The 20,733-nt window shown below is 43.6% G+C and overlaps 1 protein-coding gene across 1 annotated transcript in view; it reads right to left on the minus strand.

The window, feature by feature from the left end:
• The window catches only part of NRG3 (neuregulin 3), a 1,735,002-nt gene that overhangs the window by 22,479 nt on the left and 1,691,790 nt on the right, over positions 1–20,733 (minus strand). The window contains exon 8 of the mRNA XM_086922079.1: positions 9,587–9,736. Coding sequence (XP_086778205.1) covers positions 9,587–9,736 — 150 coding nt within the window. The remainder of the gene's footprint in view (positions 1–9,586; positions 9,737–20,733) is intronic.

Genomic DNA, 20,733 nt, shown 5'->3' on the forward strand with positions numbered 1-20,733 from the left:
CGTATTATACAAAGTGCCTCCTTCTTGCACTTCAGAGGAACTTTGACATTAAAGGACAAGATGCAGACACTTTTGCTGCCCATTTAGTAATATGGATTGGGCTGGCTTTAAATGTACAAAAGGGCATGGTGATGGACGGAGCATCTGAATCAATCAAACACTCACACCCAGTCAAAAGATCTGGGTTTAATCCATCACCGTTCTTTAGCCCACTCTGCCACCCCAGTTCAGACATAGCTATATGCAACTCAGTCTGACCCTGTACCTCATGGGAACAGTCCAGCCGAACTGCCAAGCCATGTCTTCCCTGGACCGGAACCAAGCTTCTGAGGACCGGTTTCTGGCATTCCAGCCGTCTTCAGCCCGGCTTGCTTGAATCCAGTGGCAAAGTGAGCAAGGGACTCACATCTGAGCATACCCTGCCACACTTATGGTGGCCAAAAGCAGTACAAAAGGGGGTGGTGATGGACGGAGCATCTGAATCAATCAAACACTCACACCCAGTCAAACGATCTGGGTTTAATCCATCACCGGTCTTTAGCCCACTCTGCCTTCCCAGTTCAGACATGGCTATATGCAAATCAGTCTGACCCTGTGCCTCATGGAGTGTTTGATTGATTCAGATGCACAAATAATCACCACCCCCTTTTGTACCGCTTTTGGCCGCCATAAGTGGTGCAGGGTATGCTCAGTAGTGAGTCCCTTGCTCACTTTGCCACTGGATTCAAGCAAGCCGGGCTGGACGGCTGGAATGCCAGAAACTGTCCTTGGAAGCTTTTTTCCGGTCCAGGGAAGACATGGCTTGGCAGTTCGGGCTGGACTGTTCCCATGGGGCACAGGGTCAGACTGATTTGCATATAGCCATGTTTGAACTGGGGTGGCGGAGTGGACTAAAGAACAGTGATGGATTCAACCTAGATCTTTTGACTAGGTGTGAGTGTTTGATTGATTCAGATGCTCAGTCCATCACCACCCCCTTTTGTACGGCTTGAAATGTACAGCAACTCAATTTCAAGGGGTTGCGATCCTCATATACATGTAGAATGATATGTAAACAAGGAAATGTTTTGCCTTTGCATTCATGTATCATATTACAGATGCAGGAACAGACACTAAGAGGCCATCAGCAGTGTGCTACAAGAGCTGGCTCACAGTCAACTCACTCACACCCCCAAGGATGCCTCTAGGAGGGGATGTGCATGGCACCCAGCGATCAAAAGGCATTCCCCTAAGGGGAGGAGCAGTCCTTCACTGCAACCTGAACGCAGGGGCTTCCCCAACGCCCTTTAAAAGTGATGCTAAATCGATGCTTGCGGAGAATGGTAGACCAGTGTCTTCAAAGAGCCAATCCGCCTTTCACTAATGTGCGCTAGTCACAGTACAGACTCAAATGTGCGATTGCACTCAGGGTACACAATGGCACACAGTGGGCTTTTGCACCCTATCTGTCATGAGGCTCCTGATTTTTTTTAACCCTATGAACATATGGAGTAAGAAAACTGTTCCATGCTTTTCAGTGACTTAGCATTGATTGATACTCTTATTTTCTCAGTTGGATATGTGATGGTCATATTTTGAAAAAAAAGAAGCCTTTAGTCCGCTTTGTGTTCTCCAGCCCTTGCATAAGATGAGGAGCCTATACAATACAATTAATAGACACTACTTAAAATATATCAAATGGCTGGGTAACTAGTGGTTTTATGCTTAATGTCACATAGATCTTCGGATACAAAAGTATGATGGACTTATTTCACACATCAATGGAAATTCCTGACTGATGCGTGTCCAGCCAGTTATAGTTATGGTCTGTAATTAATAAATTGTATATAGCGTAACAATATGGATGCATATGGCACTGGCTGTTAAAGCTGCAAATTTGCTCACCTAATTTAATGTTAACTGAATCTACACTTAAATTAACCCCATACCCTACCTTTGGGATTGTGGAAATGTCACCATATTGGCAATTTTAAACACAATGACTGGACAGTGGACTAATTTGTTGCCACAAGCACCAAAAACAGAAGTATTACTAATGTATTGGCATGAACCACGCATTCCTGTGTGCAAACCTTTAACAGCGCTCTTTGTCCAAGAGCAAGACCCTTCCTCAGGGTCAAACAAATTTTTAACTTGTATTAAAGTTGCACCACTTTTAGATTTATATATTTATCAAGCAAAATCATATCAAGTCCATCTGATAAATGAAATTCCTCCTTTATTTTTTTTTGTTCTTCTTTTTATTTGATGAACCACAGCCAAAGCATTTTGTTCTGAAACCAGTACTTCTTCAAGGCATATACTATCCACAGGCGCAGACACAATATTGACATAAATGTAATTCCTCTTCAAAAATAGAAGAGTCTTATATTTTGCATGTATTCCTATATCTGACGGATTAACTCTGAATTTTCACTACAAAAACCGCTGGTTATTTTGATCGAATGGACGCCGAGTCGGATATACGAGCCCCTGTGTAAGACACGTCGAATGATGTGTCCAAGATAAACACGGACTACATACTTTTGAAATTGATTATCATATCAGGACATTATATTTGCGAAGGGAATTGCTTTTGTGATGAAAATACAGAGTTAATCTGTCAGATATAGGACCGCATACAAAATATAAGAATCTTACATTTTTGAAGAGGAATTACATTAATTTCAATATTGTGTCTGCGCCTGTGGATAGTATATGCCCTGAAGAAGTTCTGGTTTCAGAACGAAACGCGTTGGCTGTGGTTTATCAAACAAAAAGAAGAACAAAAAACAATAAAGGAGGAATTTCATTTATCAGATAGACTGGATATGATTTTGCTTGATAAATATATACATCTAAAAGTGGTGCAACTTTAATACAAGTTACATTTTGGCAATTTTACTCTGCCTATGTAAAATGCTGCCAAAGGAGAACAAGTGAATTTAGGATTGGTAGTTCATGTATGTATATTGGTTACTGTGTTCACCTTTGTTCAATTTATGCGTGTAAAATTCTTTGCAACTCTAGCATTAAGGGCCTCATTAGGATGTAGGGACTGTCCGCAGGGGCAGCGGCGGTCCCTCCGTGCAGATTAGGATGTGACTGCCAGCCTGGCGGTCAAATCCTGTATATTTAACATTGCGGCGGGTGCTGCTTGATGCAGCACATGCCGCAATGTGAAATAAAGCATGTATACCTTTGTGTGCACGAAGCTGCAGGCACCGCGTGCTGCCTGCCGCTTCGTGCACCAAAGGCAGGGGGGTACCATAGGTACCCCCCATATGCACCCCCCAGCCCCCCTTCACCCCTGGGGGCCCACAATGGGCCCCCAAAGAAAAGTCTGTATGCCTTTCCACGGCGGAAATGCCGCCGTGGAAAGGCATAGGACCGCCGCCATCCTTATATGGCTGGCGGTGTCTGGTAGACACCGCCAGCCATGTTAGAGCTTTTCCGCCGCGGTCGGAAGGCGACCGCAGCGGAAAAGCGGCGGATGGAAAAAAGATCCCCCAGCCATCCTAATCTAGCGGGGGGTCTTTTTTCTGTCCGCAGCGGTTAATCTGCATTCTCCGGGCTGGCAGTGGCTTCCGCCGGCCCGGAGGATGCGGATTAACCGCAATCCTAATGAGGCCCTAAGTTAGGATCTAAACATACATTTTGAAAGAGTTAAAAAAAATGTTCTGAAACTAACATGTTGCTCTGAACTGTTGGCTTTGTAACGCATATGTGTATTAATGTTCCTTACAGTACAATAATTATAAGCTTGTTGTTGGACTTGGCCCCTTTTGCAGGGTTGTTCCTGAACTTTTTGCCTTCCTCCTGGTATTTTTTCTGACTTGGTGTTGGTGGTTTTAGGACTCTGGGCACTTTGTCACTGCTGTATAGTGTAAAGTGCATGTGCTCTCTATGGTTAAACATGGTAAGATTGGGCTACACCTGTTTGGCATGTTTAATGTACCTATCAGTCCCTTGTAAGGTGGTATCGCAGATACCCAGGGCCAGTAAATTAAATGCTACTGGTGGGCTTGCAATGCTGCTTGTGCCACCCACCAAATTAGCCTTTCAAACCTGTCTCAGGTCTCTGCCATTGCAGGGCCTGCGCGAGCATCTTACTGCCGCTGTGACGTGACACATAAATTGGGTGCCACATGTGTGACTCCCCTTTTAAAACATGTCAGTCACCCCTAAGGTAGGCCCTAGCTAGCCTTATGGGCAGGCTGCAATGTAGGTAAAAGGTTCGACATATGCCTTAACTGTGTGGCATGTCCTGGTAGTGACAAATGGCCATTTCGGTTTCTCACTACAGTGAGGATGCCCTCTCATAGAAATGCATTGGGATGCCAGGATAAGTGTTTCAGTGGTAATTCCTGATCTGAGAGGAGTAGCATAATAAAGTTTGGTATGTTTGGAATAGTGATAATAAATGCTGCGTAATGGTGTGTGCAGATTTATTGTCATTGTTTTAGAAATGATGCAAGAGTTATAGTTGAGCAGAATGCACTCCTTTTACTTAATCTGTTTCATAGTTAGTTTTTTTGTTTTGTATTCTTGCGCACTAATAGGAAGGGCCTTTTATATTTGATCGGAATAATTGTGGATCACGTTCTTTATCTTTGAGCACTCACTTCAGGTTGAGTTCCTTGCAGCAGGCAAGGGGATTATTATCTTATTTAGTTGAGCATGCTTCTATTAAAAGATGCAGAGTGGGATTAAGCAAGGGTTAACTCAGGGAGAGATAACAGCACGTGTTAGAAAATTTAAAATGTAAACTTGCTTTTGAACAGATGGTTTAGATGTCCCTTTTTATTATTATTTCAGTGACCCCTGACGAAGGGCTAGAATAACCAAAATGCATTGAATGGAACTACGAGAGGTTAATCGGTATGAATTGTTCACCACTACATGTCGATGTTGAAGCCTGGATGGGCACGCAGAAGGCGGTTGAAAATGATAAATTAAAGTACTACTGTGGAACCTCGCTGTCCTTGTCGTGAAAGTGATCTAAAGGATTAATTTTGGAATATACTTTTGACAAAATATTGGTTTACAATTGGATCTAACATGGAGTACGACAATTATACATGTTTACTGTAAGGATCAATTCCTACTCTCCGCAGTGGAACTGTTTGGCGCAAAAAATGCGTGCCTTTTTGGACTACTTTTAGAAATGGGCATTTCTGTGTGCTATGTGTTTTTGTGCCTGCCTGATATGTATTGTATGTCTGGCTCTGGAGTGACACGGGCTGGGGAGGTGCAGTGGCCAGAGGGGCTGGTTGAGTCAGCGCTAGGCTGTATAGGTTGATCCGCATTTGGAGTAGTGGGAGGAGTAGCACCTGGGCCTGAATGGGATTGTGCCTGCACTAGTCAATGCTGGCTCCCGCCCCCCCACCCCCCAGTGTGTTTGGGGCCAAATTCTACCCTGACAATGGGGAATGTTGTGAACTTGTGAAGTGCCCAGAACTGGTTTGGACTAGGTCCAGTGCCCTGTGTCAAACAAAGTTTAAGTGTGGTATTAAAATTGGGACTGTGACCCCATTTGTGCTGTTGGTGCTTTTTGTGCTTACTTGGATCTGGAAGAGAGGGCTGCTGGGTACCAGGAGGAGCGGCCACAAAGAACTTCCCTCTGCTGTAGGGCCAAGTGATCTGGCCTGCCTGGGCCATGCTCAGCCCTGTGTGCTTCCTGAATTTAGCACCAGGTAAGCGCTCTTGGCACCAGAGACTGAAGAAACCTAGGAGGAACACTTTTTGCTCTACTCCCTGGCCAGTACGAGTGAGGGAGCTGCCTAGGATCTCCTTGGAGAAGAGGGAGCAGCCAGCGTGCATGTCGGCACCCCCCCATGCTCAACGCTGTGTGTGGTGGGCACTTTTCAGCTTGATCCTATAGCCCGAGAAGGGGGCTCCAACTGTGCTCAGAACAAGCACTGCGGCCAAAGGTGCGTGGGGGCACCAGTAAATTCTTGCCGGAGACCAGCCATAGCAGAGACCTCACTCCGTATCCAGGATCCTGAGGGCAGAAGTCAGGCAAGAGCAAAGCCAGACTGTGGATGGGGACGCCCCATTCCAGAGGAAAGGTGCCGCCCCATTCCAGAGGAAAGGTGCAATGGAGATTTTGCTTTGCCGAAAGCACATGGTGAGCACTTTTCCTTAGCACAAGACGAGTGGGCTCCAGGAGCAACGGAGACTTCGCTCCGAGAATCAGCGAGGCAGGAAGCCAGGCAACAGATCCCTGACTGTGGGTGGGGCTCCCAGAAGGAGAGGGAGAGCTTGCGTGGTTCCTGCGGTTGTTGTGAACCGGGCCACGGATGAGCGTGAACCGGACCCAGCGGGCTCCAATTTCTGATCTTCACACCTTCCCCCGCTTGGTAGAGGGAGAAGTGGATCCCCAGCAAGTGAACCAGCCCTAAGTGGACACGGAGCCCCTGGCAGGAAAAAGGAAGCAGCAGCGTAAGGATCATCAGTGGAGGAGTGAAGCCCCCACCAGGACCTCTTGGGCCCTGTGACAGCACTCCGGTAACAGCGGGTGAGTGCCTTGGGGGACGGAGTGTCCCAGGTCGTGCAGTAGTTTTTGGGTCCAAGGGGGGCCATTCGCAAGTTTTTCACATGGGTGCTTAAGTAGCACAAACTCTTCTCCCTGCATTTACTAAGTTGCACAGCTGCGCCATAAGGCTGCGGGCACCTGCACATATGAGTGGTATTGGGGGCAACCTGGCTCTAAGAGAGCATTGCGGGGTGAGCCCAGGACAGGGCCCCCGCTTGAGGAAGCACTGACTGGTGGGCAGTGACACTGAGAGGGGGTGATTTGGGCCGCCTACAGATTATCGGTACTAAACCTTGGGGTGCTCCAGGATGCCTGTGGGCACTATATTTCCCTACTGTGGTGCACTTCTGATTTCTGCCTAGGTATGAGCCAGTTTCTTATGAGGGGCAGGTGTTGTAGAAGGTGCACATCTAATAATGTATGCCCTTCTCAGCAAATCTGATGTTTAGGATGTTTGCCTAACATGTTTATTGAAGATGCAATGTAGCCAGTAGTTACTGGTTGCTTCCTCTAACTGTGAGTTAGGATTGTAATTCCCTGTTGTTAAGACTAATGATTAATGTGTTTATGCTAAGTGACCTATAGCCATTAGTTACTGGTTGTTTTCACTACTGGTTGGTTGTTATTTTCACTACTTGTGTAGCAGTTATGGCAGTGTCCCGATTGGCCCTGTAATGTATAATCCCCTGTAAAGTGATACCTAGTGCCAGGGGACACAGTGTATATAAATGTGATAATGCTCTGATGTGTTTTATGGATAATACAACGGCTATTTTTGTATAACCTTTTGTGGAGTCTCTTTTGGGGTGTGCCTAGTGTGTCTCAGCTGTGTGAGTGTGTTGCACAAATGCTTTACACATTGCCTCTGGGATAAGCCTGACTGCTCGTGCCAAGCTACCAAGGGGGTGAGCAGGGGTTATCTTCAGTGTGTAACTCCCTTGCCCTGACTAGAGTGGTTGTTTCTGCCTGGTTTCTGCACTTACCCTAGCCAACCAGCAATGCCATTTCTAACACTCGTTATTTCAAATGCCATTATTTCAAGCAGCACATAAGGTCACCTTGCTGCACAACGTGAAAGGGCAGGAAGGCGCCGTATTTAAAATAATACGGTACACTCCTGTGTTTTCCTTGCGCTGGTGTTCTTTTGGCTGCCTAGTGCCAATGCAGGCTCACTTGTGCCATGGTGCAAGGGTCCATTCATTGCAAACAGGATTGTTTATGTTCAAGAAGGGACACCTGGCACAAAAACAATCTTTTGAAACATTATTCTCCAGTACACAGGTAAATCTGGAAATACGACGCAATCCATGGCCTTCCAGGCCACATCCATGGAACACCCCCCATGGGTGTTGTAATGCAATGCAGTGATTTGCACTGTGTTGCGTTACTCTAGATTTATGAAGCCATGTATGGTCAAACAAGGTGGCCTTGCATAGCTTGAGGGATTCCACTTATTAGTTGCGTTGCCCTCATACTCTTTTGCATGGCTCAAGGACAATGCAACAACTTGGTAATTATGCCCCTATATATCTGTGACTTCTGGATGGTCAATTAAAGAGGGATCATAAGAAATCTATGAAAGGTCCCCCATTAAATGGGAAATTAAATGGGGAAATCAGTGGTACTCTAGTGAAGTACACATAGTATTCCTAAATCCAGCCCTTTACTGGAGAAAATTCCATCACCCTACCTGGTGTATTTGTCCCTAGTATTGCCTGTGGTAGTTTTGCATGCGGAAATATTGCATGCAAATTCGAAATAAGTGCTTGGCCCATGATACCAATTAGTGTGAAATCTTTTTTAATGTGTCCAAGTAAAGTTTGAAATAAAGGATAACTATGTTCTGTGCGTGCTGAGCATTGATGCAATAAGGCAGAAAAATCATGCACACTATTATTGTTCCTTGTATGACACGGAATAGAATAAAATAAGAACACATCAATTTCATGGTATTATAATATATTATATATAGTGTAATATATATTAAGAAATTGATACCAAATATTTTAATCGCATTTGAAATGTAAAATACCGTGCAAATCAGAAAAAGTGGTGGAAAATTACATTGTTCTATATTTTAAAGAAAGATTATCCATAAATTAGGATTTATATGGTAAAATATCTATTATAATTGTAAAGTATATATAATGAAAAATATGTGATACGTAGGATAAATAATGGTTCCATAACCGAGTTTTTCAATTTTTGCAAAGGTGAAAATATTTTTCTGTAATTTGGAGTGAGGAAACACCAACTAACTCTGTAGTACACAAGAATCTACATTGAATCATCAGCCAGGTTACATAAAGATGCAGTTTTCTCACCACCATCCACACGAGCTTGCCAACTTCATAACATGTGTCTGTTAAGCATTGGTATATTGTAGTAACAAATACTAGCAAGCATTGACATACCTACAGATTCTAAGAGTTTTCTGGGGCTGTATCCTGTTGGGCTTCGCTGGCTAAGTGCAGATCGGATGCCCTGTTTTTATGGGCTTGCATTGCATAAAGTAAATTATTTGAACCTGATATTTCTCCGAGTTAGGGCATTATTTTTATACAGGGCATCTCAGAAAGAGCAAGGGGCAAACCTTCCTCGCCGTTTCCGAGCTGTAGTGTCTGAAAAGAAAGCTGTAACTTAGAAAAATACATTGAGTTACATGAATTGACTTCACCCAAGGCAAGCGCATAAAACCAGGGGTTCTGCTCTGCGCTGAAGCAGTGGAGCCCATCATGAAATTGCCCTTGGTGTTTACACCCCCTCTTTACAGGAGACATTTATAATGCGCTGTAATGAGAAAGCCGTCTCCGTATCGCTGGGATTTTAGCTCGGTGGCACTGCGAAGGTTACATATATCTATGAAAAATTTAAATTGCAGCGCTCACAGGGAACGCATTATCCTTCGTGCAGCACATCGCCAATGGCAACCCTGAAATTGACTCAGCTGTTTTGACACTCGCCATCTGACACAAGTTGCTTAAAGGTTGCAAGAGAGAATATTCTAGGCTTGGGATGTGCTGGTGCAGCGACAGTGCTCGCTCTGCGTGGGCGCGTGCCATCACTCACCCTTGGCACGGGAGCAGGTCCTGGTCTGTCAGCCCCGGCTCCTCGAGCTGTTGATAAGCCGGTCCCGTAATCCCAGTGAGTCGGCCTCGGGGCAGCGGAGGAGTCCTCCGAAAGGCATGTCTCTGCAGCATGATATTTCTTTGTCCTGGACTGCACGGAAAAAGAGAGATTTCAAGAGTAAGGGCTAACAGACAAGACAAAATGGCGGCATTGAAGAGGGTTCTCATTCCATTGTATGCACTGTTTCAGATTTTGCAATTTTGAGGAAATATCGTTATCTCCATAACATGAATGACAAACACATAAATACATTGGCTTCGGGTACTGACATTGTTCCTATGTCATACACTCTTTAAAGCCCTCCCCTCCCCCGCCCCTGTTACACGTTTCACAAGGGGCTGTATAGGAATTACAGGTCCACACAAAATTACAAGTTTCCAAGTTTTATCCTCGGACTCATTGCTGAATGCAGTTAAAATCTCAATGTGAAGCTCTTGGTAAGAATGAGTTGTTACAAGTGACATTTGTGTGTGTTATTTTTTTGATTTTTCCAGGATTTCCTTATTTCTCATTGTAACCTCATAGTCCAACTGGTATCCCCGGATAACTGCACACCCCTAAAGTTACCGTATATTCCCCGTACTGGTAAATCCAGGTGGGGCGGAGTTACCTGATGCAAATCTGGGACACCAATCATGAGCTCCATTGACTAGACACAGTTTATTCTTCTAGGCCTTTTCCCTAATCAGGGAGTGATTCAAATTGAAGTGTCTATGAACACTCCTGTAACTGTGCTTTATGTGACATGGGTGACATCCTCTGAGCTGTTTATCATCAGATATTGCCTGTAAGAGCAACCTGAACACCAGGACCAGTTATAGGCCAGCAAATCCAAACTTGCTCCAAATGGAAACTGCTCAAAATAAAACAGTCTGAAAAGAAATTAGGGCACATTTGCTCGAGGTGCAACAGCTTGCAACAATAAACATATATCAGTCTGTTTAGGTGCCTTTAGCAAATTGCATCTTTAACCTGTCGACACAAAAAGCAAGTAACTCATATCTGAATATCCTTTGGTAATTTGGTTGCAATGAAAATGCCTTGTTTCAGTGTCAAGGGCGTTCAGTGTAACCTAATCTACTTGAGAACACCTACGAGCTGGAATCTAGATCTGAAGACAGAACAAGCTGTGTCCTTTACCTCCTGAAAGATAGAATATAGAGGGAATCTCAGGTTGCTAGAGATATCAGGGGTCATAATGTAAAAATTGCCTTTCAGTCACAACAGGCGATTCGTCGGAAGGCTATTCTATAATACAAGTCACGTTGGCACTAAATGTGGGCTAGCACAATCTAAAAGGGACAATCCCTCATTTGCATGGGGGCATGGACCAATTCAAATGAGGTAATCCTTCGCCCTTGCACCTGTGCCACATTACAGATGTGTTCTTAGAGGCAAACAGAACATCAAGAGATGCTTTAACTTATCAAGAAGGGAAAAGTGTGGCTCACTGGTTAGAGCAGGCAGACCCTGAAGCAGAGGTCAGACCCGGGACCAGGGTTCGATTCCCGACGCGGCAGGGTCTTGAGCTCAAATGTCCATGGACTCGATAATTCTCGCTTCGGTGCATGACCTAATCATGGGTTCACACTCTGCAACTCTGGGCATTAAGCTTGCTTAATTTCCACAACGGCCCCCCGCAGCGGGATGCCTGGCTTTCACCTTGGGGCTGCCCTGTAGGGGCTATCTCACAGGGAAAAGCAAGGACGGGTTCCCAAGGCAAGCGCGGAGATACCCTTTCGGGGGTCGATTCTGGTGCTATATAAGAAACATAATAATAATAAAGAGGGTCCCATGGACTCCCTCTCAGGGGCAGCGCATTGCACACAAGCACAATCACTCTTTGCACCACCCAGAAGGGAGTCCATGCTCCGTTTTCAAATTTAGACTGTTGTTTGAAACTGTGCAGGTGCAAAATGAACAGAAGACCTTAAACACTAGGCTTCTGTCTTACCATTAACAACAGTGGGAACAGCACATTTGCTATGAAAAGCCGCACTGTCCCAGTCTGCGCCCGCCACACCGACTTAAGTATGTGAAACAGAAACACACAGTTTGCCAAATCCATAAAGCAACCCCTGGTCTCACATCGATGGCCTTCACCTGCTGAAACATAGTCAGTGTTTAAATGAGTGAGTTATTTAATTCCTTTGAGGTGATGTGCATGTAACGTGAAAACCTGGTATTAATTGATCATCTTTGTGATTCATAGCATGGATGGTATAGAGGGCATCAGCAGCAAAGGTTGCGAAATGCCTGGTCGTGAAAATTAAGGTACGTCCCCAAGAATGACCACCAAATGCAAACACCGACACAAATTAAGCATTTAGGACTTCTAGAGTACCCAAAGCCTCCCCATCACCATGCTCATTTACTAAATAGTTGTGTTGTTTCAGTTTGATTTATTGCTACTTACTGGGATGCACTGCAGTTGCCCTTATGAATGTTGATCTGACCAAGTTTTCATAAGTGCTTCCATGGTTTACAATAAGTACAGCTATCTGTTGTTCACAAACCCATTCCTGTCCTGGAGGTTACCCATTTCTTATGACTGGCAGTTAAATATCTATGATATTTCATGTCCTCCTTGTTCACCTAAACACAAATCCTAATGACTTAGGTTTACTGATTTTTAGAAATGGTGTTTCAGGTTGGCTGGGGTATGCACCTAAGCCAGGCAGAACACACCACTCTAGTCAGAGGGAAACATCCTTTACAACGCAACTTTTACAACGCAAACCATTACAATGCATTGCGCTTGGGCCGCTCTAGGATGGGGAATAGATTTAATTTACTATCCAACACCTTCCCTACTATCCACGGGGACTGGAGTTGGAATAGTAAATTAAACTATTCACTATCCAGCACCCCTCAATACTATGCCTTGTAAAGGCATGCGTTGTAAAACTTGTGATGTAAAAGCATGCAATGTAAAAGCATGCGTTGTGATGTCCTAGTCAGAGTGTGCAAGTTGCACACCAAAGATAACCTGTGTTCGCTACCCATTTAGCTTGACCCAGAGCAGTCAGGCGTATCCCCTGAGGTAATGTGTAAAGGTTTTGCGCAACACACTTACACAGAAGCCCAATGAGTACACCACATGAGAGACTCCACTGTTGATTAGGTTGCAGCCCAAGCAATGTAATTCCTTTTATTTATTTATTTATCTACTTAACTTGGTTTGGCCGTATGCTGGAGTTTACGACCCCCCCACACTGCCCCTCCCCCGCTCCGCCCCACCACCCTGCATCACTCCCTCAAGGAGCCGCCACTGCAAACACAGATTGGAAACATTGTGCATATTATGCAAATACTGAACTAGTATTCCACACCGAGGTTGGAACTTGGAGCGTGCAGATAAAAAGGGGTTAAAGCTTGAGGCCCTTTATGTTCTGGAGACCCTTAGGAAAACTATGGGCAAGCCAGCAAGCCCAGGGAGTTCTTGGATAAAGGAGATGTGGAGGGTAGGACCCTTCCACCAGCAAGCTGTAGACCAACACAGCAGAGCACAGTTCAAAGTGGCAGTCCCTCCTAACAACACAGCAATCAGCTGAACTGAAATCAAAGGAACTCTTTGCCGCTATCTATTTTGTGCCGGGTCGACTTGATTAAAATGTCTGTCCTCCCTCTGTTTAATTTTTTGTTTTCAACCATTCCTTGTTGTCTGTCAAGTGCCTTTTTCACCCAAGTAGAGTCTATGTTTACATATTTTCTTTGGGCAATCAAATCATCACGTATCACAATCAGCACTTTGTATGAAGAACAGGCCCAAGGAAGCTCAACCCTCCCGTACGTCCGGGATTATTATTATGCTTATTTTGCTCAGTATTTGTCTAGATTTAAATCTCAAACTTAGTTACATTTGTTTATTAATTGTTTTATGGATTTAATGTGTAAGGAAAGCCAAAGGAATTCCCTGCTGTTTATTTTTTGATCCCCTAAGCGGGGTTGCTATAAGTGCCTTCATTGGTTTCTCAAAAAATGTCAGGCACTTTATAAATGATATTCTATCTCGGTAATCAATTCAACAACTTTACTAGCTGATATCTTACCATTAGCAAGGTTCACATAATCCTCAGAACTTACTTTAAAATGAGCATCACTAGGATTTTGTAAGGTTTTAGATGTTCTGAGGAATGGAAAAGGGCTGACCATGCTCGAAATGACAGAGCTAATAGTCAATGACTTTATTCTTTTGGGGTCTCCTCCTTAAATTCCTCACTGAGTTAGATGTTTCTCAGATTAGCGAACAACATCAACTAACTAAAGAACTTTTAGAAGACCCATTTGTGAGAAAACCAGGATGTTTGGAAAAAGCGCTTTACCTCAGTTAGGGCCCCAGATCGTGGGCAGAAAGCTATTAAAAAATGGAAGGATTGTGAAGACCTAGAAATTTCAGATAATCTGTGGCCATTTATCAATGATCTTAATTTTACTAAGCTTAGAGGTGCAAACTGGTGTAGGATGCTTTTCTTAAGCAAATGGCCACTGTATCGAACCCCTGTATCCTTGTCAAAAATGTATGCCAATTATTCACCACATTGCTTTCGTTGCGTCAATTTTCCTTTAGCCAATTGGTCACATATAATGTTACAATGTCCTATTATCCAGAAGTTCTGGAAGGATATCTTCTGTTATTTGAAATTCGAATGTGGCACTCAAATTGCAGTGAGTGATTTGTTAATCCTAATTAGTTACAATCCTGACCTTTATCTTTCTCATTATATGGTCAAATTTCTATATATTGCAATGGCAGTAGCCAGATCACTTATACTGCAAAGGTGGCGCACCGTTGTGATCCACTCTGCCCTCGAATGGACTTATAAAATGTAAGCAGTCAGGAAAAGTGAAGGTATTTATGCTCTACGTGTGGGGGGTCTTAGAAAATTTGGGAAAATATGGGCTTCTTACTTTGACTGAGATTGAGAGGGGGGATTATTTAATCTATTTATTTCTGTAGTTAAAACATTTCTTTCCTGGCTTTTTGTGTATTTGTTCCTGACTTTATATTACTTTCTGTATTATTTAGGAGATTGTGGAAATTTTATGTTTGCCTAAAGGTATTCTTTTTGGTTCATTGTATGGGCTGTAATGGATTTATTGTATTATTTTTTCTGCCTGGACTTCAATAAAACATGTATAAAAAAAGTAACACAGCAATCAGCTTGTAGCATGCCAGCTGAGCAGAGCAGTGGCAAAGAGGCAGTCCCTCCTGGCAGTGTAGCTCCTCTTAGTTGTAGAATCTCCTCAGGAGACCCAAGCGATCTAGAAACATGGGGTCAGAGCACCTGTACTTATAACCTGGTTCCCTGCTTCTCGACGGTGGAAGACATTTCCAGCAAGGTCTGTAAAGTTCCAGGAGTTTCCCTCCTCCCCTGGCTCCAGACATCAGTAGGGGGTTAATTAGCCCTTTCTGTGGGGGCAGGAGACAGCCTATGAAAAATAAAGTGCGCCCCTCCTCCATCTCTCCCTGCCCAGGAATACTATCAGTATGTAGATGCACTCAGCCCCTTCCATGTGATGGCTGTCTGGAAAGTATGCACAACGTGTAGCTGTCACTCTGCCTTAGACGTGGATTGGAGTCAGGCGGCAAACTGCATAATGTTATAAATACAGAAAAGTGCCCACTTTCTAAAAGTGGCATTTTTAAAATAGTAATTAAGATTCCAACTACACTAGTGAGCAATATTTCTAACCATTACAAAGCTACCAAACATGTCTAACCTACTCGTTCCAGAGCAGGGATTATCACGTAAGTACATATAAGGGAATTTCCAATCCTAGCCTATGAGAGGAGTAGGGCTCACAGTAGTGAGAAACAAAATAGGGTGTTTGTCAGTAACAGGACATTCCACACAATAAAGGCACATGTCCTACCTTTTTACCTACGGAGCACCCTGTCCAGGTGGCTCCCCAGGGCCTCACTTAGGGGTGACTTATTTGAAGTAGAAGGGGAGTTTAAACTTGGCAAGTAGTTTAAAATGTCAAGTTGACGTGACAGTAAACTGCACACACAGGCACTGCAGCGGCAGGCCTGAGACAGGTTTGAAAGGCTACTTCTGCGGGGGACACAATCTGCACTGCAGACCCACTAGAAGCATTTAATTTACAGGCCATGGGTATATGGAATACAAGTTTACAAGGAACTTACAAGTAAATGTAATTTGCCAAACAGGTGTCAACCAGTCAAACCATGTTGTAGGGGTGAAAGCAGATTCACTTTAGCACTGATGAGCAATGGTAATGTGCCCATGAACTATTCATCCAGAGGTAAAAATAGTGTGTTATCGTGTTCCAAGCAGTTGTCTTGCTTCACCTTTGCACGCCAATCATAAGATTTTAAAAGGAGACAATGTATAGAAGGGTGAGCTGCAACACATGACCAAATGCCAACAAATCAAAAATAATTTATATGCATTGGTTGAATATGCATACATTAGTAGAAGCCCAGTGTACTTTTCTAAATGAGTGATGCATGTGAACTTACCACGCAAAAATGTACATTTGCTAATATACAGATATTATTGCTAGCGGAAGTAACCGGGTCCCTGGATCCAGTTGCACTCCATTGTAGGCAGCCTGAACTTCTGAAGAGCACAACCAGAAGACCGTGAGTGGCATGTCCTACTTTTAGGTGCAATACCCATTTAAATCTTTGAAATTGCATTTCTCCGGTCCTACTGATTTGAAGTGAATTAAAACATAAAATTGTACTCTGTTTTTTTTAATTGGGATGGGATTTTTCTTGTGTTGGGTTTTCACTTTATTACTATTTAAGTACTGCATAAATACTTTACACATTGCCTCAAAGCTAAGCCTGACTGATTTTGTGCCAACCTACCAGAGGGTTACGCACAGATTAATATATGACTTTTCTGGTTCAACCTTACACAGAATGTGGCTGTTGCCTGCTAATTGCCCACACCCCCTCAACCATCAAACCAATTGCTCACACTACTCGTATTAATGTGCATAAACTTTGAATGGTGGACCACATGAAAGCAGGATTGAAGATGGTGTCAGGGGAAGCAATTTATCCACTATCAATGCCAATGGTACAAAAGAAAAAAAATCGGTGAAAAAGAAGGAATGAACTGTGAATAAATATGGAAACCCATTAATTTAGCAAATTCTACATGTGAATAAAGTATGCATTGCCTGCATTACTCTGGGTTAGGTTTAGTAAAACAGCCATAGGACACCATAGTATTTGAAATAAGGGGCGTAAAATTGGCATTGTTTAAATTGTATAATATTCATTAGGTAAAATATTTAAATTAGCAAAACGTTGTGAATTCAGCCCGGAGTACAAAATTCTATAGGCAGGCTAAATTTGAACATAACTCGAAAAACACTTTAATGAATCGACCTAACTGCGGGTGTGTAGTCTTAAACATTTACACTGGCTTCCTGTCTCTTATTTACTATTGTGCCAATTTAAATGCCTTTCTATCACATATGACTACAATCTCTCATTACAGGTAATCAGTTAAAGTTTTGAATTTCTTACTTCTTCATATCTAATCATAACTAAAATGTCGTTTTGGACACCTTTAACAACTATTTGAAAAATCTCTTCCCTCTTGAACTTGTTTTTTGATGCCATTACCCTGTTAGAAAATAATTTGCTATCACAAATAGTATGTTCTGGAAAGGCATTCACTTTTATTCAGCGACAAAACAAAATGTTTAGACGCAAGAAAAAGCCAACCACTTTGACCAGCAAAGCAGTATTTCCCTGCAGATCCACGTTTGAAAATTCAAAGCACGAAAACGATTCAGTGTGGACTTTCGAAAGAGCTTTCAAAAAGGCATGCATTCTTCTATCTGGGATTACATATGTTCACGCCTTTTGTTAGTCATGCGCCCTCTTCAAAAGGCTGTCCATATAGCGACCATGAAAGGTTCTGTATTACAATTGCACCGAAACATGTATGCATGGAATATAATTCGAGATCCCTATGGTGCTCCTGTCATCAAGGTTGCTCTTAGCTGATCGTGAACATATTTATTATTATATGTATATTTGTATAGATGGCATTTACAAGATGGTGGCTGGCTTCTATTGCAAACGAACAGTGCTCTGCATGGTAAGCACACTCCGTCCATCCACCTCCCATTATTTTTATGATCCACTGACCCTGACTTTGGGCCTGATTCACAGAACTAATTTAAGACAAAATCCTAAACGTACTACTTTTGGTATTCACAGAAGTTAGGATTTTAAGACAGACTTAAAACAAAATCCTAACTTAAGTCTGTCTTAAGTCTGTCTTAAGACAAACTTGAAACAAAATCCTAACTTCTGTAAATACCAAAAGTAGTAAGTTTAGGGTTTTGTCTTAAGTTAGTTCTGTGAATCGGGCCCTAAGTGTGCAGTGAGGCATCACTTAGTTTACCTTCATGCTGGATGGAAGAGAAGGGGCAAAAGCAACCTAGTATGCAGGCTTTGGTCTTGCTGGGCCCACAGCATGTTGTCCCTCTGAGGCAGTTTTAGACAACCCCCCTTCATTGTTTAACTTGTTCCCCTTCCCCCTTACTCGCCCCTACCCCCTTAGAGTGAAGCTGCTGACCTGAAGTCAACCATCCAGGTTAGGAGAAGACACATTTTAAGAGAGGGACAACCAAAAGAGTTAACAACTTGATAAGCGAATCTTCCTGGCCGTTTGAAAATAGAAAAAACCCATTTATGGGTGTAAAAGAAGAAAGAATACTAGCTTGAAGGCACTTTGGAGAGAACGGACAGAATGGTAGAAAAAGGAAAGAGATGGATATTGATGATATTGAGATATATAATGCTAGAAAATGAAAGCACACAGATGGAAAGCGATGGCAGTGTTAGATAGCCAGACAGGCAGGCAGACAGGCAGACAGACAGACAGATAGGCAGACACACAGATACCAGAGGACAGTACATGGGTGAGCCGACAAAGGCACACATGCAAGAGAGATAACAAAAACACATTTTTCTCTCCTCGCTCGTGTCCCTGGAAGTTTTGACTTTCTATTTCAGTCTTTTCATCAATCCTTCTGTCCTATTGTCCTTGTGCCCTGTCCTAGATAAGTCAGGCAGGCTTGGCTCAGTTTAATTGCACCCTTGAATGCCTCATTGTTTGCTATACAGCAGGTTGCCCCAGCTTAGCCACGCAGTCTGCATTCACATGAAAACCGTTTCCTTTATTCTTGATATTTTGCTCAAATTGAATTTTAGAACTCAAAATAATGTGCGGCCCGGTTGATGCAGTTTGGGTACAGCATTCCTCAATATACACAATGGATGCATACTTTTTCAAGCCGCTTTGCTTGTTACATCAGTCCACGTCACGAATGTCAATCAATACAGATTTATAAAACCTAACTTGATATTATAATAATTCTTACAAAGCTGCGCCACATGACGAAGTTACTCTGGAGATGACGATGAACAGGAATTGGCCAGAATAGAATGAGAAAAAAAAAGATTTCGTCCTACCACTTAAAACTGGAAAACCTACGCTCCCCACGTACATTCTTGTGGTTGGTCCATTGATTGGTTACATGATTTATGCATCACAGCTGTGAGCCAGGAACCGGGCCTTACATTATCGCCGCTTTTATCGGCAGGAAACTGCCGATAAAGCGGCGATAATGGGTTTCATAATATGCTCTATGAATTCCAATCGAAGCCCATGTTAGATGTAAAGACATGTAACATGGGCTTCGATTGGAATTCCATAGAGCATATTATCAAGCCCATTATCGCCGCTTTATCGGCAGTTTCCTGCCGATAAAAGCGGCGATAATGTAACGCCCCTTCTTGGTAATATGCCCCCTGGTGTCCAGGCACAGTGTTTCCGAAAAGAGCTAATACTGAAACTAAGCTAGTTATTGGTATGGTTGGTCAAATTATTGCTTGTTATTGTTTCTCTTACCTTCACAACAAGTGCCATCTTGCCGCCCTGTAGCCTTCTCGATTACCCGTAACCTGGAGAAAGTCTGGTCTGCCTACTTTTGGTCCTTGCTGGGCATGCTTGCCTTGTCTGGGGTTGGGTACAATGTCGGGTTTGGTTGCACGATTGGAAGAGTGAAAAAGGTGGTAGTACCCCAGGAGAATTTAAAAAGCAAGAGTCGCTAAGATGGAGTCCGAATGTGAGGTGATGCAGAACCCTAGTGGGGAGGTGTTGAGAAGAATGTGAGGTTACATTGAGGTTCCATGACGATTGTAAGTGGTGTTTTCGACTCGCACGAATATGGTCGAGTCTGGTATCTACGAACCGCAAATGACGAGTTTAGTGGGTGTACGCAGTTTCGCTGTGCTAACCTAAACCGTTCGTCTGTTTCGTGGGTTTATCCATCTGTACCCACGGGTTCCATCTTAGATACGGCATCCATTTTGTTTCTTGCCCTCAAGTAGCCAGCGAACGGACGTTGTCTGCTTCGCGACCCTGGGATTCCCAAGACATTTGCGGAAGACACATTTCCTTTGAAAGTGTCTTTTTGATGAGGGGGATGATACTGTAAGGCAGATGGCCCCGCTCGAGACTCATTTTGCCGTGCCGGTCTATTGTCTCAGCCGTGCATCTCATTAGGCACGTCCCTTTGATGCCTGTAGTTCGTGTTTCCCGATACCTCCCCTTTTACACCCTTTCCGATCTCCCCACTGTTTCCATCTTCCTCTGCACCTGTCCTTGTTCCCTCTTCAATCTGTTTATTGCTGATTGGAATGTACTAATGGTGGGAAGATGGGCTTTTACAGTTGGGAACCGCCAAATGTTTCTGCACTTATGTTCCGGACCCTGAATACATCAAAGCGACCCCTCTCGGGGATAATTATGGGAACCAAGTTGTAAACCTTTGTGTACCATGTAAACCTATGGGAGAAATATGTATAAAAAGGAGCGATCCACAGTAGCAAATCGAAGCAGATCCCGAAAACATACCCGTTGTGTACTTCTCGTGAATTCTGTGTTCCCTGCAGTAAATAAACCTCGAATCTTTGACGCCGAAGGAAGTGTCCCGTGTCTCTGTCACTTGTACGCCGGAACAGGTTACCCACGAAGGTTTCAGGTGTTGTCCCCTGGCACCGCTGGGTCTTAAATAACCCAGTC

The sequence above is a fragment of the Lissotriton vulgaris genome, chromosome 5 (assembly GCF_964263255.1).
Source record: "Lissotriton vulgaris chromosome 5, aLisVul1.2, whole genome shotgun sequence".
NCBI lineage: Eukaryota > Metazoa > Chordata > Amphibia > Caudata > Salamandridae > Lissotriton > Lissotriton vulgaris.